General features: G+C 38.7%; 1 protein-coding gene across 1 annotated transcript in view; it reads left to right on the forward strand.

The window, feature by feature from the left end:
* Positions 1-23,898, forward strand: part of NOTCH2 (notch 2) — a 175,669-nt gene that overhangs the window by 119,275 nt on the left and 32,496 nt on the right. Inside the window, exons 11-15 of the mRNA XM_010832827.1 lie at positions 1,650-1,883; positions 6,710-6,820; positions 13,221-13,413; positions 15,551-15,696; positions 17,276-17,389. Coding sequence (XP_010831129.1) covers positions 1,650-1,883; positions 6,710-6,820; positions 13,221-13,413; positions 15,551-15,696; positions 17,276-17,389 — 798 coding nt within the window. The remainder of the gene's footprint in view (positions 1-1,649; positions 1,884-6,709; positions 6,821-13,220; positions 13,414-15,550; positions 15,697-17,275; positions 17,390-23,898) is intronic.

Genomic DNA, 23,898 nt, shown 5'->3' on the forward strand with positions numbered 1-23,898 from the left:
CACTTCTTATTCCCCTGGTAGGTCCATCTGCACTAAATAGGAGACTGTCCTCTTCTCGTTGCCCTGCCAGGCCAGTCTACTAATGGGCTGCTCTGTGTTTAGAAGGGGCTTCTTCCAGCCTCTTTCTTGCTCCTCTCACTGTTTCCTTCTACAACGCCTGCTTCCTTCACCACAATGATGGCCTGGCCTGGACATTTCCATTTGGTGTCTCCGTCTTTCTAGGGCAGATTTTGGCAATGGTGAATTTCCAGCTGGCTTGCCTTATTCCTCTGGAAAAGGGAAGAATTCCAGCTGAAAACTATTTGTCATTGGGGCTTCTCAGCAAGAGGCCTGTCTCTGTTTTTTGAGGCAAGGGATCGAGCAAAGGCTCAGAAATGCAGTGGTGGGCAAGTGCAGAGATTTTCTGCATAAATACGATTGATGCTTTGAGAGTCAAATGTGTATCTGCACAGGCGAGACAGCTCTATTTGGGAAAGTTTGGGTCCTCTTTCCTGACTCCTGCTACTAGAATCAAAAAGAGTGTTTACAAATATTCTGCATTTCTGATCTGTGGCGACATTTCTAATTTGGGAGTGGATTTGAATAAGCCAGACAGTTCTTGTTACACATTTGCTTCTGCACAGACCATTATTGGGTAGAGAAGGACTAGAAATTATTAGAAAAGATAATTTCCCAGTTTCTTTTTTATCTGACTGTTTAAGAGAAGTTATAAATATAATTCAGGACATTTTTTCTTATTTTAAAAAATGGATTCTTAAAAGATTTTAAGCATCATGTGCATGACTTTTTTTGTGATCACAGAAAAGCAAACTAAGTCATAAAAATAAACAGAGAATTACTATTTCGATAGTATTAGAATATTACCACTTATTGGGCCTTCTCAGAGTAGACCCTGTCAGATGATCCACTCAGCTTCCTTTTCTTTTCACAAACTCTGGTCTCTGTTGGAAAAGTTTCAGGTTTGGTCTTCTTCTGGCTAGATTATGCTTATGGAGTATAACCTTCACTGGAGAGACTTTAAACTTTGAACTCATGTTTAAAAGGGAGGAGAGTCCTTTCAAAGTCTCTTAAAAAGATTTAAGGTTGGATAAAGGAACTCTTATTTGCCCCTTTTAACTGTCTTAACTTGGGCATTTATTTAACAAGTATTGGTTAAAAACTTACTATATTTGCATAGATTCTTGGGAGGTTGGGAGAAATAAGGAAAAGTTCTCTGTCCTCTCAGGTCAGAATTGGAAAGATGAGGTATGTGAAGTCATTAATTTAGTACCTATATATGCAGACTGGTTTGGGAGAAGAGGCATATAGAGATAAATATATTAAGGAAAATTATAAAGAGCTATTCCCCACTGAAGTCCAATATGCAATTAAGATGCAGTTAAAAGGTCTCTGCAGTGAAATTATTGATCGTTTAGGAAAAGCTATTTGAATTCTACAGATCTGACTTGAACAACTTCATTGTAAACAAAACTCTCTAGGCTTGCCTTATACATAGTGCAGATAGTCAGTTCCAATTGCTTATGGCCCAGAGTATGAATTGTTTAAGATATGGGATGTGTAGGATTAAGAGGATGCTGGAGCTGCATGTATGCTCAGGTGTGGAATGTGCGCCTTGGGTTTTAAGTCTCTTGGGTACAATTCCTTCTAAGGATTCACTGGTGTGTTGTGTGAGGAGAACATTGACAACTGTGACCCTGATCCTTGCCACCACGGCCAGTGTCAGGATGGCATTGATTCCTACACCTGCATTTGCAATCCGGGCTACATGGGCGCCATCTGCAGTGACCAGATAGACGAATGCTACAGCAGCCCTTGCCTGAATGAGGGTCGCTGCATCGACCTGGTGAATGGTTACCAGTGCAACTGCCAGCCAGGCACGTCAGGTAAGCCCACTCTTCACTGCCTTTGGAGTTTTCATTGTTTCTCTAAAACAGTTTACACGGATCTCTCAGACTTTCTCAGCACATGCTTTGGTACCAAAAATATAGTCTTGATTCTGAGAAGCACAGCCAGAAACATCTCAGGGGCAGATAGCTCTAGCCAGTAGGGAAGTCAGAGACAATAGCTTCGCAAAGGTGATGATTCTGTGTATGTGTTTTTCATCAAAGGGAGGCATACCACTTCAAAAAATTGAAATTATTATTGAAAATTGAAACCCTTCTTACTTTTGTGGCTGGATTGGATTGTCTTTTTTTAACTTCCACCTTACTCAGATTAATGAAGTTGGTCCTTCCCTCTCCATCCCTCCCATTCTTCCAGTAGTTTTTCCTCCCTTTTGGAGTCCAGTATTTTTAATGGAGAAGGAAATGGCAACCCATTCCAGTATTCTTGCCTGGAGAATTCCATGGACAGAGGAGCCTGGCAGGCTATAGTCCATGGAGTCACAAGAGTCGGACATGACTGAGCAACTAACACACTATCTTTAACGGGTCATCTTTCTTCTGCTGTTTTTCTCTGCTGGGCTTTGGGCATTTGGGGGACTCAGAGGGAGAGGAGAGACGCTGCAACATGTCTGGGTTATTGTCAATTAGAATACAGAGCTGTCGTCTCCCATCCAGTTCATGGCTGTTTCCTGCCTCCAGTTGAATGACGGCTTGTTAGTCGTGAGGGCATGCTACTCCTTCCTGGGGAAATGTTGAGCTGTTTTCTCAGGCAGCAGCATTTCACAGATTTCAGTGGATTCTGTTTTACTTATTTGAGGAATAATTATGGTCACAACTGTGGTTAATGGACAGAGAAGTTCTGTGTCTCAGATCAAAGGAAAATGTATTAGTGGAAGATTAACTGGTGTGTGCTTTTGTTAGAAGGGACCCTGCCAATACAAGGAGTGATTTATTGAGAACTCATTCTCCATTTAAGGAAAATGGCCTGTGTAGGGGGCAAAGGTGGGGGAGGCGGTTAGCTGCCCTCATTTTATTTTGTTATTTCCAAATCCATTTCTTCAAACTTGTCAAAGGCCCTGGTCTTCATCCAGGAACTCGTACATGCCAAGTTTGAAAACAAAGTCCTTTTTGAGTTGCTCAAGCATACGAAAAACATCCCATGCCTTCCCAGTTGAAAATGGCTTCCCCCTCCCCACGTTTAGATAACTCTCTAAAAGAGCTGAATAGATCTTTGTGAAACCTTCCAAAAGCAATTTGCTTCCGGGCTGGTCCCCAGACATGAGAAATTGCAGTACGAAAAGAAATTTGAGAGATTTACAAGCAATTGAATGGATGCCTTTAGAATGGTGGGGCTGTTTTAGGCTTTGCTATCGTTCCCATTATAAAAAATGTACTGGAAACCTGGGTGAGTGGTGGGCTGGCAAGCATTTTGTTTTCTTTGGAATTATATTATTATTCCAGGATGGATCAGGTGTGTTCCCTGGGGAGTACAGAGACGTCAAGGTGGAAGTAGCTGTCAGTGAGAAAGGCAGGCAGTAAATATCAGCGGTGTGCAGGCAGCATAGAGAAGGAAGGCACAGGTTCTCTCAGAAAACTGCCAGTTTCATTCCTGTGACTGTTCGAAGAATTCACGCAAAGAGATGCAGACCACATAAAGAGATATTGGTCTGTAATGTTTGCAGAAGGACTTGGCATGTACAGGGAGCCTGGGCAAAAGGATTCACTCAATTAACCATTATGTATAGACTCTTGAGTTGCAATCTAAGAATCGACAACCCACTCATAATATAGTCTGAGTTGGTAGCTTGGGGTTTGGATGAGTATATGGATAGAAGGGACACTTTACAATCTGCAGGTTATAACTGTGGTTTCTCACTCACTAAGTACTTAAAGCGCAGTACACTACCCAGAATCACTACTAATGCCTTTTTTCACCTGTGATCTTAAGTAAGTTTGGGGGAAGTTTCAAGTTATAGAAACTGCAAAGAATCATCAGCAAACAACAAATACAAAACAGACAAGCAGAAGGAATTCTGTGAAAGCACACAGAAGCATCTTACAGATTCCAAGTGAGAATTGAATAATGAGGCTTTGGGGGGATTAGTGGGAAGTAGGGCCACATGCAGACCATAGGTCACCCAGTTCATGTTCCAGTGTTCCAGTGAGATAATTTCATTGGCCCAGCTCGAGCTGAGTGTCTGTTCCTGCTAGAATGCAACATGGGTTTAGGGGCAGAGTCCCATTAAACTGCATGGCTTCCTGGGGCCTGCCTTGGTCTGTTGTGGATTAATTGGGATTGTCAATCAAGGGCTAGACACATCTCCTAAAGGTATCCATTTGTAATTAAGGAATATCGAAACCTTTGCCTCATCTGTGGCTAGCAAGGCAGCATAGCTACATTAATCACAGTGACCGGTGTGGTGCAGTGAAGTGTATAGAATCCAGAGAGCTGGGTTCACATCCTAGCTGTGCTGATGTAATTGTACAAGTGCGTGATAAAATGGGTGTAACACAAATTGGTTTGGCACTGAAGTGAGAAAACAAAGTTATATCAAGTAGGAAGCAGAGTATTTTGTTCACAATAATGACTTGATACATTTTCAATATAGTAATTATGAATAAATATTCACATAAAGTTTGAGTGAATAAATATTAGGCGTTTTGTTGTGGAAATTTCATTTGTTAGTTTATATCCTAATTATGAGGCTTCATTTTTAGACTTTTTAAACTGCCAAGATATTCTTTTATGATATCCAAATTCATCACAAAATTCATGTTAAGTAATATAATAGTATTTTTATAGAGTAGTGGTAACAGTAGGGATTGGTGTATCTCTACTATTTAGTTACCTGTAACTTTCCTAGTGAAACTCTGCCATTCATCTGGGGAATACAGGAGGAAGGCAGCATACCCCAGGAGAAAGCTATGACTCCGTAAGATTTGTCCTGAACTTTAGCCCTTAATAGTGACAGTCAGTATCAAGCTTATAGTGGTAGATACAAGTCCCAAAATTCTAATGAAAGCTTAAATTTTACCTCTGGAGCACAGTATTGTCATAGTTGTTTTCCTTGAAATGGCAGGCTTGTTTTTTTCACTTAACTGTTTGCTAAGTACTTAGGTCTGAATAGTCCTGGTTCATCTGTCAGTTGCTCTTTCAATTAAAATGGGATTCTGTGTAAAAAGTTTCAGTTTCAGTTCAGTACTCAGTCACACAACTGCTTTTCCTGGAGACTGCTCTGTAAGTTGGCATGCCACAGAATAGCTTTATGTGTATTTTCTGTTTCATCACGCAAAACAATAGAGGTATACTCAAGGGTCAAGGTATAATCAAATCATAAAGTTAATAATTTCGGCAGCTTCATCAAAGTCATTCTTAAGTGAAACTATCTTTTTTGTATTGTTTTAACTGAGTACATGGAGGTGAAGAATAAAAACACTAGTACAGTACAGTTTGGCACTTTCTGGATTCCTGCTAAGATGCCAGCAGGCATACCTCCATTGCTCTTCATTTTTTCAGTAAGATATTTATTGTAATCTAAAGCCATAGCTTTATCATCAAAATGGAAATATGGGAACTGGGTAATAATTTGGTTGGGTACAGTCTGATATTCTAAAGCAATCATGTCCATGGAGATCAATTAATAAGACCTACATAAGCAGTTAATGTTTTAAATTCAAAGATCCAAAACCAGGACTTTGGTCTTCCAAAACCAACTCCTCTTCCTCATTCACAACATCTGTCAAGAGCATTATATTTTCCTAGACATCCAGGTGTGGTAACTCTGAATTTCCATGACTTCTCCCTTATTCTCTTCATTGACTCAGTTTCCAAGTGATAAAGACTATAACTCTTATGACCTCTCACATTCATCCTTTTGCTTTCATTCCTACTGGCATGTCCTTGGCCTTGGGCACCACCACTTCTTTAAACCAACTCTGTGTCATGGCCTGCCCAGTGTTCTTCTCACATTAATCCATCCCATACCCTTCCCGTTGACCTTTCATGCCACTCCAAATCGTTGGCTTGCTCACCGGGGCCCCTTCAGTGGGTCCTTCATTTACGATTCTCATCTCACCATTTGCCCATGTGTCCCACCGCTGGGGTTAAACAGATCAAAGTACAGCTCTTACTGTGCCTCCTGCTGGCTGTCAGCTGCCTTGCAGATGTCTTCACTGCTGAGCTACACTTTTTTTTTTTTTTTAATCTTCAATGTTTCTGAAGTTAGGAAGCACCTTATATTCAAGGTCATAGAAAACTGTCAGCCTCAGAATTAAGGCAGAAGTGATGACAGGCTCCTTGCTGCCTGTCACTGAGAATTGTTCAGTGTGTAAAAGGGATCAGTTCAACTAATTGTCATTGCAGCTGTATAATAACTTTGGATCCCTAATTTGTACTTAAAATGAGGCAACATATGCTACAAGCTGCTCTGGATACTTGAGGCAAAAGAGATAAAAATCTCTGCCTTGATGGAGCATACATCATGAAGAACTGTTGCCAGGTTCTGAAGACTCTGTCACAGGGTCTGGTGGACTTTTTTTTTTTAATCAGTGAATTTATTTTAATTGCCTCCATTGCTTTTGTAACATAGTGCTAATGCCAACACAATAAAAAAGACAAATAGTGGCTTAGTGTGATTAATACAATCATTTGACCTCATGATACCTTTGACAAGGTCTGGAGGACTGAACTTTCAGAAATGCTACTTTCCTGTATTCAAGGTTGGCTAGATACTCATTAGATTTCCTAACACCCAGCATCACAAACAAAGATCATTGGTATTCCTGTGCTAATATTGCACGGTTTCTCTTTGCTTTCATCTTTGCAGGTGTTAATTGTGAAATCAATTTTGATGACTGTGCAAGTAACCCGTGTGTCCATGGAGTCTGTATGGATGGCGTTAATCGTTACAACTGTGTCTGCTCACCAGGATTCACAGGTAATGCTCCTTTTTGTTGGGACCTTTTTTCTATTTGTTTTTTCAAGTCAGTTGCTGAAAATATCAGAGGCAACTGTGTTATATACTCATGACCCATAAATATAAGGTGTTTTAGTCTTGCCTTTATTTTAATACTGTTGAAGGACCTTCCTTCTTCAGCCCCCTCACTTTGGGAAAAGGGCATCTAAAGGTTAGTTACTTTCAAATATATCTGACTTATTTGTCTCTTGGAAGGTTAGAAGGTTGTTTCTGTGCTTCTCTGGCCCAGTTTTCTACTTACAGGCCTTCCTTGAACTGTAACATGAAACTTCTCATTAGTTAGGGTTTTTAAGCCATGTGTTTATAGCTACTTAAAAAAGAGTTTCTTTTCAGACCATGAGTTTCCATCACTGTGCTTAAGTAATTTTTCTATACTTAGTAGTGAATGCCTTCTATAAAGGCATGGCCAAGGTAAAATTCTATGAACACCTTATATGATTTTTTCTGAGTCCTTCATCTTATAAGTACTTAAGTAAAGTCAAAACTTAGCAAAGCAACCTATTTTTGGCTAGCATAGTGGGTTCTATTTTCTCTCCAGGAGGGAGAAAGTAAGTGACTAAAATAAAATTGGTTATAATTCTTCTTAAATTCTTAATTAAACCCCCCAGCTAGAACATTTATATACGCAGCATGTGTGCACACACACAAACTCACATGCGTCTTTTCTCTTATCTTTTTTCTTGCTAATAAGATTACCTTTACCTTTTACCTTCCTGATCAAAAAGTACTAGGAGCTACTGAGGAAATATGGAGCCTCTTTCTGATACATCTGTTTGTCAAAGGCACCATCAGAGGGCGTGTCATGTGCCAATCCCATTCCTTCTAGACAGTGCCACACACAATAAGGCACTTACATAATGATGTTACCATTTCATAAATAACATGTGGTCCTTTGCAACCAATGTGAGAAACTTCCCACAGAGCTTTTTAAACTATGATGTCAAAAAGCCAAGAGATGCCTCTTTCTTGCTGGGAACTTACCTCTCTCTGTATTTCACAATCCTTTGCACTGCTTGGTGTGATTGTGGACATGAGACAGGAATGTTTGTGGCCTACGTGGTCACCATGATCTCTTTTCAGTGAAATATCACTCAGAAGACCAGGATGATGAGAGTTCTTGTGTCTAGTACCCAGCACTGCTGGTGTGGAGCCAGATGTACTTCTGTATCCTGAAATGTGTCTCTCCAACATTCAGTGACAGCCAACTGAATTTCTTTTAGACAGAATGGCATATGTACTTGTTTACATAGGTAGTAAGAAGAGAATAGCTTCCATTTATTCAGGCCCTGTTTTGAGGTAGGCATTAAATCAAGTGCCTAATCTCATTAATTGTCACTACTATTATTATTTCTACAGTATTGATGAGAAACCCTGAATTCAGAGAGCTTAAGTAACAGTACCAGTGCACTAGGGCCAGCATTCCACCCCGGGGGTTTCTATTACAGAGTTCATACTCACTGCCACTTGACTGGACAGCGTAAGTAGGTGCCTGCTGTGGTTTCTTTTTAGATATGTAAGCCTTAGACTCGACTTAAACTTTTTGGTAATGTCAGTGAATCATATGCTCTCTCTTTTCAACATTTAGCAAATCAGGAAGGTCATGGAGGGAGAACATAGGCTAAAAATATTCTAAAATAAACTTAAGGTGTAGCATGAAACTGCATAACCAAGGAATGGAATGTTTTGGTTACTGGGTGGTACCCTGTTCTTGGAACTGTTTTCTACGTCTATTTTTTCTATTTGTTTTTTCAAGTCAGTTGCTGAAAATATCAGAGGCAACTGCGTTATATACTCATGACCCATAAATATAAGGTGTTTTAGTCTTGCCTTTATTTTAATACTGTTAACTTTTTATTACAATTTTAATAACAGCTTGAACAGATTTAAGGGAATTTTTTTTTCAGACAAAATTCTCTGTTCTCCGCAGACCACTTTATACTTACTGATTGAATAGGAAGTAAGAAATCATGTGGCACTTCCGTAGACCATTTTTCAGTTGTATAAACTACTTTTTCAGTTTCACATTCATGTTCATTATTTTGCTAACTTCTTAGAATGATCCATAAAAGTAGATAGGTTGTAAATGAAACCAAAAGCACAAGTAACAAAAACTAAAATGAACTTCTGGGGGGCAAAAAACAATATGTTGAAAAGCTAACCTACAGAGATGGATAAAAATATATGCAAACTATGTGTCTAACAAAAAGTTAATATCCAAAATATATAAAGAATCATACAACTCAATAGTAAAGAAGCAAATAATTCAATTAAAAATTGGACAAATAACAAGAAAAAAATTCAGTATAGTGACAGATGTTAACTAGACTTATTGTAGTGATCATTTTTCAATATATACAAATATCACATCATTATGTTGTACACCTGAAACTAATAATGTTATATGTCAATTATACAACCCACTCCAGTATTCTTGCCTTGAGAATTCCATGGACAGAGGAGCCTGGCAGCCTACAGTCCATGGGGTCACAAAGAGTCGGACATGACTGAGTGACTAACACTTTAAAAATGAAAACACATTAGGAGTAGGGAAACCCAATTTTAGAAAATATTACTGGAAAATTCCCAATAATTTCCAGATATAAAATACTGGTAATGTTCACTCTAATTCTCAGAGCTACATGATTTAACCACATTCTGATTATATTTTTTAGGCTGTAAATCATTATTTATATTTTGAAATCCAGTATTGACTGAAACAGGTAAAGTTTTAAAAGCTTTACAATCTACCAAACGCTAGTGACTTTCAAATAGCATTTGAAAGGCTATAATGGTGATGAGTAGCTACCAATATAGCTAATCCTCATCACAGTATCATTTTGCAGCTGTATAAAATCACCAAATTCAATTAAAAAAATGGATTTGAGGTTTACAGTCTCGTCTTTCTTTCAGTCTCTTACAGGATTTTCTAATCAGGAGTAAAGAATAAATATTTATAAATTATAAATTTGTAAATGTTGAACACGCAGTTGTTTTTGGTTCTCCAGCCATTAGTGAAGGCATACTGCTAAGCACAGAGGAGCACTGGGTTATGGGAAAAGTGGTAGACAATGAGGTCATGGCTTTAAAAGGATTTAAGGTATGATCAGGAACCCAGACTGCATACATCAGAAAATGACTAAAGACTAGGGAAGTAGGTAAAAGCAAGGTATACACATTCAAAAAAGTATAAGCGATGAAGGAAAACAAATGTTTAGAATCAGGGGGAAAATGGGCAAAGGACATTCTTTTTCCAAAGAAGACATACAGATGGCCAACAGGTACAGGAAAAGATGCTCAGCATCACTGATCATTGGGAAAATGGAAATCAAAACCACAGTGAAATATCACGTCACACCTGAAAGATTGGTTGTTATTAAAAAGATAAGAGATAACAAGTGTTTGTGAGGGTATGGGAAAAGGGGAACTCTCATGCACTGTTGATCTGAATGTAAAATGTTACAGTTATTATGGGAAAACAATATGGCAGTTGTCAAAAAATTAAAAATTGAACTACCCTAAGGTCTGGGAATTCTACACTTGTGTATCTAAAGCAATTGAAATCAATATTTCAAAGAGGTATTTGTATTTGCACACACCCATGTTCATAGCAGCATTATTCACAATAGTCAAGATATCAAAACAACCAGAGTGTCCATCAAATGGATGAATGAGTAAAGGAGATACCTTTTATGTATACAATGGAATATTATTCAGCCATGAGAGAGAGGGAAATCCTGACATTTGTGACACCGTGAATGGAACTTGAGGACATTAAGTGAGATAAATCAGACAGTGAAAGACAAATACTGTATGGTATCACTTAATGCAGAATATTAAAAAGCCAAACTCATGAAAGCAGAGAGTAGAATGGTATCTATCAGGGTCTAGGCTAGGAGGGTAGGGGATTGGGGAGATACTGTTTAAGGGTACAAATTTGCAACTACTAGATAAATAAGTTCTGGTTGAATGCATAGCATAGTGATTATAGTCAGCAATACTGCATTATAAACTTTCAAATTGCTAAGAGAGTAGATCTTAATTGTTTTTACCACAAAAAGAAATGATGGTTATGGGACATGATAGAAGTGTTAACTAACTCTGTGGACATAATCATATTGCAATATATAAAATATATCAAACCAACACATCATATACCTTAAACTTACACAATGTTACATGTCAATCATGTCTTAATTTAAAATTAACAAAAAAACTTAGGGAATTTTTATTATCCTCATTTAACAAATAAGGCAACTGAAAGAGCTTAATGTATCTATGGTCTTAGCTAGTGAGTCTCACTATTAGGACTGAGTTCCCAGAAGGCAGGCGCCTCCTTAATTGTCTTTTTAGCCAGCATTTTCTAAAACTGTGTAGCACTCAGGGAGCACTTAGAAAATATTGCTGAATGAATGACCAGCACTCACATATGGAACCTCTGACATCCAACACTAGATTCTTGAGTCTGGACTATACCATGCTTTCATTCATTAAATACTAATTTGTCAGGCATCTATCTACACAATAAGAAACATTGGCTAATTTCTCATTCAGTAGTTGCTGCTGACTCTTAGCGACCCCATGGACTGCAGCCCACCAGGTTCCTCCGTCCATGGGATTTTCCAGGCAAGAGTACTGGAGTGGGGTGCCATTGCCTTCTCCTCATTCAGTAGTTACTGAGCCCAGTAAGGTACATAACCTTGTGCTGGGAGTTCATGAAATACTGGGATTTCCGATGCTACTTAAAGGATGAGAATTTGCTAGTGAAGCAGCTGCAGTTCACCAGGTAGACTACACAAAGAGGCACTTAACCCTCTCAGCTAAAGATGACTTGAAGATTGATTCTGCTGAGAGCTTTAAAAGCAAATAAAGAAAATGTGAGAAGTATGACTTCTGAGAAGATTTTTCCCAAGAAAAGACAGAATTGAAAAAGCTTTTTCATCTCATTCTCCACTGGATTTCAGACAGAGGATAGCGCTGTAGTTGAAGACTTGTGGCTCTTATCTTGGTGCCAGTGGCAAACATCTAAAAAAAAAATCAGAAGTTGAAGCTAAGAAAGTAGTATTGTAGAATTGGTTATTAATAAAATACTTAAAGGGAAAATAGCAACTACTATCAGATTATGGGTTTTTTACCACACGAACTACCAATAATGGTTTAGAGAGTGGTAGAGAGTGAAAAAATGTTAATACCCATACTTTAAAAGGGTGTGTATCTATTTCATTTGGAATTTCCTGTTCTAATTGCAGGGTTACTCTTTCTTAAATAAAAATGCCTGGTTTTATATGAATCAGAAAATTGTATTCTTTGAAATTTGTAATTCCTTCATAGCAGTTACTTGTCACCACTCATTTACAGAATTATGGGTTATTTTAAAATTTTATATCATTTTGGAATATATAGTTAAATCTCATTTATTCAAAACTTAACAAAGCAAAACTCATAGGTAACTGGCATACTTTATTCCACTTTATAGCAGACATCTTTTCAAAGTGCAATCTTGGGTATGTTTTAGAGGAAGAACATATTCATTTCAGTTTCATATATTATGAACATTTACATTATAACTTGTGAAATAATAATTGTCTACCTCATAATTTCTCAAAATGTAGTATCTGAAACACCTACATTATTTAAAATGTAACTTTGGAGCTGTAAGGATCTTCTTTTAAAACAAGTACTTTTAGCAATCCTTGCACACTCAAATTTGAGAACCACTGGTCTATATTGAGAGACCCTGAATGCTTTTCTCAATGATCAGAGAACAATGAAATTATAGTTTTCTCTTCTTCCTGAGCCAGAAAATAGATTAATACAATTCTAAAAGTGAAAACAAATGGCTTTTCTTTTTAAGCAACTTAATCATTAATAGGGATTCAATGGTAATCACTGAACATTCCTGTTAATTGAAATTTACCATATATAGAAATGTAAAAGATTGACTAAGTCTTACAAGAATGAGTGCAGTAAACCAGCTGACAACAGTGATAAGGAAAGCTTGAGAGTTCTGCGAACAGCAGCAAGAGGAGCAGCCAACTTTGATAGCATTTGATGTTCTCTTTTTGAATATTTGATGTAAAGTTTCCCCATTTCTAAACTGGAGTAAAGAAACACATGTCGAAACACTACAACACCGTTCCAGTGTTTTGTTAACTTTGTTAAATTATCAAAGTACAGTGCTCTCTGCTCCTTCTTGCATGGCACTAAGTGCTATTGGATGTCTTCTTCCTTAAGTCTTGACATTTGGTGCCCACAGCATTTTATAGCCTTGGCAGGTAAAGGTATCTGCACAATAGATCTCATGGTCCTGGGTCTATTCCCTAAGCATTTTGGATTTGACAGAAACTGTCCCCCTTCTCTACAGGGCAGAGATGTAACATTGACATTGATGAGTGTGCCTCCAATCCCTGTCGCAAGGGTGCAACGTGCATCAATGATGTGAACGGTTTCCGCTGTATCTGCCCTGAGGGCCCCCACCATCCCAGCTGCTACTCACAGGTGAACGAGTGCCTGAGCAATCCCTGTGTCCATGGAAACTGTACTGGGGGCCTCACTGGGTGAGTAGCTGTTGTGTATTTATCGTTTCTTATTGACCTGTGTCAAGCCAGTTGAGTTTTAGTACTGGCCATACCCTGTAGCAGTTAGTCAGTACTTGAACTGAGACTAGGCTGAAGAGGTCGGTGATCCACATCATAGTCTTCCAAGTCACCACTTCTACCCTGCCTCCCATGACTGAGTAGATGGAAAGTAAGGAGGAATGTTTCATTCCTCATGTGGGTAGTTAGCACATGCGAGGAGTCCAGGGTTATTTTCTGAGTCTTTAGCTGTTGTGCTTTTAGTACTAACTGCAAGATTGTGTTCTAAGGGCTATTCTGTTTGACTTCAGTTCAGTTCAGTTGCTCAGTCGTGTCCGACTCTTTGCGACCTCATGAATCGCAGCACGCCAGGCCTCCCTGTCCATCACCAACTCCCAGAGTTCACTCAGACTCATGTCCATCGAGTCAGTGATGCCATCCAGCCATCTCATCCTCTGTCATCCCCTTCTCCTCCCACCCCCAATCCCTCCCAGAATCAGGGTCTTTTCCAGTGAGTCAACTCTTCGCATCAGGTGGCCAAAGTACTGGAGTTTCAGCTTTAGCATCATTCCCTCCAAAGAAATCCCAGGGCTGATCTCCTTTAGAATGGACTGGTTGGATCTCCTTGCAGTCCAAGGGACTCTCAAGAGTCTTCTCCAACACCACAGTTCAAAAGCATCAATTCTTCGGCACTCAGCAACTTTCACATCCACACATGACCACTGGAAAAACCATAGCCTTGACAAGACGGACCTTTGTTGGCAAAGTAATGTCTCTGCTTTTCAATATGCTATCTAGGTTGGTCATAACTTTCCTTCCAAGGAGTAAGCATCTTTTAATTTTATGGCTGCAGTCACCATCTGCAGTGATTTTGGAGCCCAAAAAAATAAAGTCTGACACTGTTTCCACTGTTTCCCCATCTATTTCCCATGGAGTGATGGGACCAGATGCCATGATCTTCGTTTTCTGAATGTTGAGCTTTAAGCCAACTTTTTCACTCTCCTCTTTCACTTTTATCAAGAGGCTTTTTAGTTCCTCTTCACTTTCTGCCATAAGGGTGGTGTCATCTGCATATCTGAGGTTATTGATATTCTTAACCTCCTGCTTAAAGAAAACCCAACTCTGTTTCATAATGATACCAGTGGGTACCACTAAAGTAGAGCTGGTCTCAGCTAGCTAGAGTCTTGGCCCTGATGAAGTGTTCACAGTTGGCAAGCCCCTGAGAGTTGTGTAATGTGTTGGCAGGTAATTTTCTAGAATCACAGAGTGTGACGTTTGGTTCCATGAGATAGTCCTGTGCTCTTGCTATGCTTGCCAGAGGATGGGACTTTGGCCAAGATTTAGCATTTGCCATGCTTACAACAGGTGAAAAAGAAGAGTACATTTAGAGGTAAATGGGAAATCAAGTGATTTCTAAGATGAATTAACTCAGTATTCCTGTTTCAGAGTATAGCAGACTTCAAAGCATCCCAACCCATTTACTTTTTTTAAAAAAGAATTACCAGACAGGGAGGCTGTTATCTCCTGATATCACATGCTAAGTGCTAATGGTGTTCAAATTGTGAACAATATGCATACATTTCAGATACCTTCATTTTTGTTCCATTTCTTGCTCAGTACACTTGGTGCTTTCTGGGAGCAGGGTTTCAGGTCAGAACCAACCATGTCTCAGAAGTCAGACATCCCAGGAGCTCTTTGGGGTCACTTAGAGTCTCTGATACTACCCTGCTTTCTGAGTATCTGTTTTACACCAGAAACAAGTGATCTAAGGTTTCTTTATGTTTATTTAGCAGAAAAGAAACTTCAGATTTGTCAATGTCAGTGCGTCTTTCAGATTGTCCCAATTTGTTGTACCAACCACTCTTTACATATGTAAGCCCATTATACTTACTTAATTTTTCCAGCATTTTTGTAGGCCAGGAAGCTGTGTTTACTAAATACTCCAGATGGGCCCACATGATTCACAAGGTAACCCAAGTGTAGGTTTGAAGAGGAACAGAAATGAGATTAGCCCACCCAGGAGCTCCTTGATCCTTCATTTCTTCAGAATTTTGTATTTCAACTGTGACTTAATTGTACATTCATATCACAACTGTAACTTATTTCTGTCTTCTTTCAGATACAAGTGCCTCTGTGATGCAGGCTGGGTTGGCATCAACTGTGAAGTGGACAAAAATGAATGTCTTTCTAATCCATGCCAGAACGGGGGAACTTGTGACAATCTGGTGAATGGATACAGGTGCACTTGCAAGAAGGGCTTTAAAGGTGATGCAGAAGTGCATATTTTTATGTCCTTTTTATGCCTTTTTGTTGGTACATACAGCTTGACTCAATTCTTTCTTTCCCCTTTTCCTACTCATTCATATAGCAACCTTAATTTGAGCACTTATTAGTTATAGGGCAGTTGGAGAATAAAAACATAAATAAATTTAAACATGGATTCTGTTTTCAGACTAGCAAAGAGGTGAGCTATTGAAACAGTACCATTTAAGGTAAGCAACTAGAGCTCCACTCATACAACTTTGGACATTCTAATTGAGTATTCTAATTGTAAGCTCCAGGGTAGGCTTGATTCTGTAATAATTCAAAAGAGATATTGGTAGAAGAATGAAAATCTTGTTTTACTATAATTGTAGCAATAATATCATGGGAGAATCCATGTATTTAAAACCTTTACAGCAAATTCTCTTAAACATTGAGATGTTCTTAGATGATACTTAGTCACCTATGGCCTTCTGGAAAAATGCATAGTAGTGAGTATTGTGTACAAGCACTTTTTGAGTTGTCTCTGTTACATTTCTCCTGTCACTTTTTTCTTTAACCCTCGAGAGAGAAACCTGTGGGTAAATCATGCATATTTGTACTCCTTGACCCATATGGTCATTTGTTTCACAACTCAAAGTTGTGCCAGGCTACTGTGATAGGTCAGTATGTTTCGGTGTCACTTTATTTGATAACTTGACATTTTTCTAAGATCGTATTTTAGTCATTAACTTTTTGACATTCAGATATATAACATCTGTAAAGAAACTTAGAGATTTAAAAGCACTTTTATTCCTGTGTCTCTTTGAGACTTGCTGATTGACAAAATAAATATCAAAATAGTTCACAATCATATGTCTAGTGATTAACAGAGTACAGTTTGAACTCAGACCTCTATACTCTTAGACCATTATTTTCTTTTTGTACATGGCTATAGTTTCTCAGTTTTAAGACTCTGTGTCAGGCCCTATTGCAGGTATAAAGGTGGTGGCATTTGGTAATATCCTATCCCCATGAATGCTTCCTTACCTTTCTCTTTTTTCATAGTGGGAGTAGATTTTGTGTCTTGGATCAGGGAGAAGAGCTTTGTGACTTCAGAAAGCATCACCACATTGATGGTAGATACTGTGCATTTGAAAAAGTGGGCATAAATCAAGAAGCTTTGATTAACTGTTCAAATATTTTATCCCTCGATAATTTCTAGCCTATTTTTAAGCCCTGACCAGATACTTTGTATAGAAGCCTCCATTTAGATATAGCAGTAGCTTTTTTTTTTTACCCTAGTGAACTTCTTGGTCCATTATAAAGAAATTACTTGTATTTGGACATTCATTAAACTTTCAAGCTATTAGAATATGTTGTTCTTCCATTCATTTTTTGATTAAGCAGTTTTACTGACTGACTGTATGTCAGGGACTTTACACTGAAATGAATGAGCAGGTATTTCGGTGGCCTGAAGAAATTAATGCAGTTTCTGAGGTGTTTAATGTTTACTGCTGAGAGCATTGCTTAGTAATTGAGATATTGAGGAGGCTAACAGAAAGTTTCACTGTCTTTGATTTCCCCCCCTTTTTGTGTGCAGGCTATAACTGCCAGGTGAATATTGATGAATGTGCGTCAAATCCATGTCTGAACCAAGGAACCTGCCTTGATGACGTAAGCGGTTATACTTGCCACTGTGTGCTGCCATACACAGGTGAGTCCTGGGGTCCAGCGGCCAGAAGGGATGCTCGGTCTTGTCTTGCCATTCCCAACCTCGGAGTCTCAGAGATGGGGTCTGTGGGGGCAGTGATGCTGCCCTGAGGAATCGCTCCCTGATCACCTTTCCTGCCCTCACTGTCTAGGTCGTCCACTCTGAGAAAACACTGTGGTGGGGATACTTGTTTGCCTTTATTTTTTAGAGTTTGAAAAAAATTGTTTAATTATACATGTCTTGAATTGATACATAGCTGATGGTTTAGTCATTATCTGAATGGACTATATGGCCTGTGCTCTTGGTCTTAGTTTTGCCAACACAACAGCTACCACTTATCGGTCATTTACTATATGCCAGACACTTTATATATTTTGGCGTATTTGCTCTAGTGCTCACGATAATTCTATAGAGTAGAGGTTCCTATTCATATCACCATTTTATACATGAGGAAGCTGAGGCAAAGAGAGGTTACTTGCTGAAGGTCACAGAGGTAAGTAGTAAATCTAGGATTTGTCCCTAAGTATTTGAATCCAAAGCTTGTCCTCTTAACTGTCATTCCTCTCCTCGCATTGATTGCCACTGCGTCCTCTGCAGAGAGGCACTGCCCTTGGATGGCGATCACACACAGAAGACATGGATGTGACTTCATTTCGTATCAGGTGACTTTGTTTCAGGTGGTGTTACAGGAGTGTGCTTGGACATTTCTTTGTATTCTCCTGCCTCATTACTGCCGTCTTGTGACTGGTTGTATTTGTGTGGCTCACTTGCCTCATGTCATTCATTTAATGGCTTTGCATGTTTCTCCAGTGCCTTGCATGCAGGCAGGAGCATGGCTGAGTTCTTACTCCCCTGGAGTCTTGCCTGTTGATAATAGCTGTTGCTAGTGACTCTAGGCTGTTTAGAGTGGCCAGATGCATGACTCTTTTACCTGAAAGACTTGATACTACATTGCTATCTTTGTCACCTCTTTAGAAGAAACATTCATGCAGACAAACTGCATTTAGCCATCCTGATTGAAAAAATCAAAGTTATTGGAGATCCATAGCTATCCCCAGACAGTCTAAATAACGTCATTCCATAGCAATAGCAATCACGTTTGTTGAAACTGAGCAGATCATATCATTTACAACCATAAAGACTGAGAATTGATGGTAGTAGGGAGATATAAGCAGGTGTCATTATGCTTTGACACATTATGGGCTTATCTGAATGTGACTAAGGTACATAGCTTATTGGGAAAATATTTGCCTTCTTGCTATTCAACACTGTAAGAATATCTGACTATATTCTGGCTGTTGGTTTTTCTACAAATAAGGATCTTATTAAAAGAATTTACTATATGTGACCTCTGGGATTTTATTTTAGATATTACAGATTAAAATTTCAGTGCTGAGTGTTGCTATGGGTTCTGAGTGCCATTGTTAGGCCAGCATGAAGGGAGCTAAGCAATGTTGCCTTTCCTTGTGAACCACTGTTCTGACCAGACACATTAAGAACTTGTTAGGGGAACTTCCCTGGTGATTCAGTGGTTAAAACTTCATATTCCAGTGCAGTGGAAATAGGCTTGATCCCTGGTTGGGAGCTAAGATCCCACTACCTCATGGCCAAAAAGCCAAAACATAAAACAAAAGCAATTTTGTAATAAATTCAAAAAGACTTTAAAAATGGTCCACATTGGATGTCCCTGGTGGTCCAGCAGTTAAGAATCCATTTGCCAATGCAGGGGACACAAGTTCGATCCTTGGTCCAGGAAAATCTCACATGCCTCAAGGCAACTAAGCCCATATTCCGCAACGTCTAAAGCCCATACGCCTAGAGCCCGTGCCCCCAACAGGAGAAGCCCTGCAGTGACAAGCCTACTACCCACTGCAACTAGAGAGTAGCCCCTACTTGCCACAAGGCCCATGTGCAGCCACAAAGACCCAGTGCAGCCGAAAATAAATTAATTCTAAAAATGGTCCTGGGACTTCCCAGGTGGGGCCAGTGGTCAAGAACTCGTCTATCAGTGCAGGAGACATAAGAAACACAGGTTTGATGCCTGCATAGAGAAGATCCCCTGAAGAAGGGAAAGGCAACCCATTCCAGTATTCTTTCCTGGAGAATCCCATGAACAGAGGAGTCTGCTGGGCTACAGTCCATGGAGTTGCAAAGAGTTGGACACAACTGAAGCAGCACAAAAAATGGTCCACATCAAAAAGAACCTTTTAAGAAAAGAAAAACTGGTTAGGGACATCAACGAAAAGTTGTGGTAATATTTTTTTCTTTTTGAATGCAAAGTTTTAAGATAAAATTTTAAATTGAGTTAGTTGTAACTTGACCTTATTTATTTTGTTGCAACGTTGTATTAGTTTCAGGTGTATGCTATAGTGATTCAAATATTTAAAGATTATACTCCATTTAGAGTTACTATGAAATAATAGCTGTACTCCCTGTTCTGTATCCATGTGGATTATTTATTTTATGCCTAGTAGTTTCTCTCTCTTAATCCCCCACCTCTACCTTGGCCCTCCCCCTTCCTTCTCCCACTAGTAACCACGGTTTGTTCTCTATACCTGTGAGGCTGTTTCTATTTTATTTTATTCATTTGTCTTATTGTTTAGACTCCACAGATAAGTAATAACATACAGTATTTGTCTTTTCTGTCTGACTTGTTTCACTAATCATAATACCCTCTAAATCCATCCATGATGCAGATGGCAGAATTTCATTCTTTTTTATTTCTGAGTAATATTCTTGTGTATGTGTGTGTGAGAGAGAGAGAGAGAGAAAGAGAGAGTCACAAATCACATCTTTATCCCTTCATTTGTTGATGGATACTTAGGTTGCTTCCATAGCTTGGCTATTATAAATAACCTAATGCTGATTTGAACATTGAGATGCACATATCTTTTTGAATTAGTGTTTTCATTTTCTTCAGATGTATACCAAGGAGTGCAATTGCTGGATGATATTGTAGTTCTGTTTTTAGCTTGAGTAACATCCATACTGTTCACTATGACGGCCGCACTAGTTTACATTCCAACCAATAGCATCAAGAGTTTCCTTTTCTTCACATCTTTACCAGCATACTTTACTTGTATACTTTTTTGATGATAGCCATTCTGACAATTATGAGTTGTAATTTGACTTCCAAAACAACGTAATCTCCCTTTTTAAAAAAGTTTTTATTGAAATATAGTTGATTGACAGTGTGTTAGTTTGAGGTGTACAGCAAAGTGAACTCTTTGTTTTTGAGCTCTTTTTTTAGATTCTTTTTCCATATAGATCATTACAGATTATTGAATAGAATTCCCTGTGCTATATAATAGGTCCTTATTGGTTATCTGTTTTATATACAGTAGTGTGTATATATCAATCCCAGTCTCTACTTGATCCCTCCCCTCCCCTTGGTAACCATGGGGTTGGTTTCTACATCTGGAACTCTGTTTCTGTTTTGTAACCAAGTTCATTTGTATGCTTTTTTTAGATGCCAGCTGTAAGTGATATCGTGGTATTTGTCTTTGCCTGACTTATTTCACTCTGTATGACAATCTCTAGGTCCATCTATGTTGCTGCAAATGGCATTATTTCGTTCATCTTTAAGGCTGAATAATATTCCACTGCATATATATACCACATCTTTTTTATCCATTCCTCTGTTGATGGGCATTTAAACTGCTTCAATGTCTTGGCTGTTACAAATACTGATGTGATAAACACTGGGGTACATGTATCTTTTAGAATTATGATTTTCTATGGTTATATGCCCACGAGTGAAATTGCTGGATCATAAGGTAGCTCTGTTTTTACTTTTTTAAGGAACTTCCATATTGTTCTCAATAGTGGCTTTACCATCTTACATTCTTACCAACAGTGTTGGAGTGTTCCATTTCTCTATACCCTCTCCAGCATTTATTGTTTGTAGATTTTTTGATGATAGCCTTTCTGACAGGTGTGAGGTGATGCCTCATTATAGTTTTGATTTGTATTTCTCTAATAATTAGTGATGTTGAGCATCTTTCCACGTGCTTTTTTAGCCATCTGTATGTCTTTAGAGAAATGTCTCTTCAGATCCTCTGCCCATTTTTTGATTGCAGTAGTTTGTTGTTTTTTTTTTTTTGATTGAGATGCATAAGCTGTTTGTATATTTTGGAAATTTGCCCTTGTCAGTTGCTTCATTTGCAAATATTTTTTCCCATTCTGAGGGTTGTCTTTTCATTTTGTTTTCTGGTTTCCTTTGCTGTGCAAAAGCTTTTAGGTTTAATTAGGTCCCATTTGTTTGTTTCTGCTTTCAGTTTCATTACTCTGGGAAAGTGAAAGTGAAAGTCACTCGGTCGTGTCTGATTTTTTGCCACCCCATGGACTATACAGTCCATGGAATTCTCCAGGCCAGAATACTGGAGTGGGTAGCCTTTCCCTTCTTCAGGGGATCTTCCCAACCCAGGGATGGAACCCAGGTCTCCCACATTGCAGGTGGATTCTTTACCAGCTGAGCCACAAGGGAAACCCAAGAATACTGGAGTGGGTAGCCTATTCCTTCTCCAGCGGATCTTCCTAATCCAGGAATTGAACCAGGGTCTCCTGCATTGCAGGCAGATTCTTTACCAACTGAGCTATCAGGGAAGTCTTACTTTAGGAGGTGGATCAAAAAAATCTTGCTGTGATTTATGTCAGAGAGTGTTTTTCCTATATTTTTCTCTGAGAGTTTTATAGTATCCGGCCTTACACTTAGATCTTTAATCCATGTTGAGTTTATTTTTATGTATAATGCTGAGAGTGTTCTAATTTCATTTGTTTACATATCAGTTCAGTTCAGTCGCTCAGTCGTGTCCAACTCTTTGCAACCCCATGAATCGCAGCACACCAGGCCTCCCTGTCCATCACCAACTCCCGGAGTTCACACAGACTCATGTCCATCGAGTCAGTGATGCCATCCAGCCATCTTATCCTCTGTCATCCCCTTCTCCTCCTGCCCCCAATCCCTCCCAGCATCAGAGTCTTTTCCAATGAGTCAACTCTTCACATGAGGTGGCCAAAGTATTGGAGTTTCAGCATCATTCCTTCCAAAGAAATCCCAGGGCTGATCTCCTTCAAAATGGACTGCTTGGATCTCCTTTCAGTCCAAGGGACTCTCAAGAGTCTTCTCCAACACCGCAGTTCAAAAGCATCAATCAGCTGTCCAGTTTTTTTCTCAGCACCATGTATTGACAAGACTGTCTTTTCTCCATTGTATATTCTTGCCTCCTTTGTCATAGATTTGGTGACAGTAGTGTGTGGGTTTATTTCTGGGCTTTCTGTCCTGTTCCATTGATCTATATTTCTGGTTTTGTGCCAGTACCATACTGTTTTGATAACTGTAGTTTTGTAGTATAGTCTGAAGTCAGGGAACCTGATTCCTTCAGCTCCATTTTTCATTCTCAAGATTTCTTTGGCTATTTGTGGTGTTTTGTGTTTCCATGCAAATTGTAAATTTTTTTGTTCTAATTCTGTGAAAAATGCCATGGGTAATTTGATAGGGATTGCATTGAATTTGTTAGATAGCCTTGGGTAAAATAGTAATTTCCCAATTGAAAAACATGGTCTATCTCTCCATCTGTTTGTGTCATCTTTGATTTCTTTCATCAATATTTATAGTTTTCTGCATACAAGTGTTTTGCCTCCTTAGATAGGTTTATTCCTAGGTACTTTATTCTTTCTAATATAACGGTAGATGGGATTGTTTCCTTGATAATGTTTCTGAGCTTTCTTGTTAGTGTCTAGAAATACATATTTCTGTGTATTAATTTTGTATCCTGTAACTTTACCAGATTCATTGATGAGCTATAATAGTTTTCTGATAGTGTCTTTAGGGTTTCTTTATGTATCATATCATGTTACCTGCAAACAGTGACAGTTTTACTTCTTTTTTTTCAGTTTTGGTTCCTTTTATTTCTTCTCTGATTGCTGTGGCTAGAACTTCCAAAACTATGCTGAATAAAAGTGGCGAGAGGACATCCTTGTCTTATTCCTGATTTTAGAGAAGATGCTTTCAGTTTTTCACCATTGAGAATGATTTTTGCTAGGAGTTTGGTGTATATGGCTTTTATTATGTTGAGGTGGATTCCCATTATGCCCACTTTCTGGAGAGTTTTTGTCATAAAGGAATGTTGAATTTTGTCAGAAGCTTTTTCTGCAGCTATTGAGATAATCTTATGGCTTTTCTTCTTCAATTTGTTGATGTGGAGTATCACATTGATTTGCAGATATTGAAAAATCCTTGCATCCCTGGGATAAATCCCATCTGGTCCTGGAGTTTTGTTTGTTGAAAGATTTTTAATCACAGTTTCAATTTCAGTTCTTGTGACTGGTCTGTTTATATTTCTCCTTGGTTTATTCTTGGAAGTTTGTACCTTTTTATGAATTTATGCCTTTGTTTTAGGTGGTTCATTTTATTGGTGTATAGTTTCTTATAGTAGTCTTTTATGATCCTTTGCATTTCTATGGTGTTCATTGTAGCTTCTTTTTTTTCATTTCTGTTTTATTGATTTGAG

Source organism: Bison bison, unplaced genomic scaffold (assembly GCF_000754665.1).
Source record: "Bison bison bison isolate TAMUID 2011002044 unplaced genomic scaffold, Bison_UMD1.0 scf7180017862278, whole genome shotgun sequence".
Lineage (NCBI taxonomy): Eukaryota > Metazoa > Chordata > Mammalia > Artiodactyla > Bovidae > Bison > Bison bison.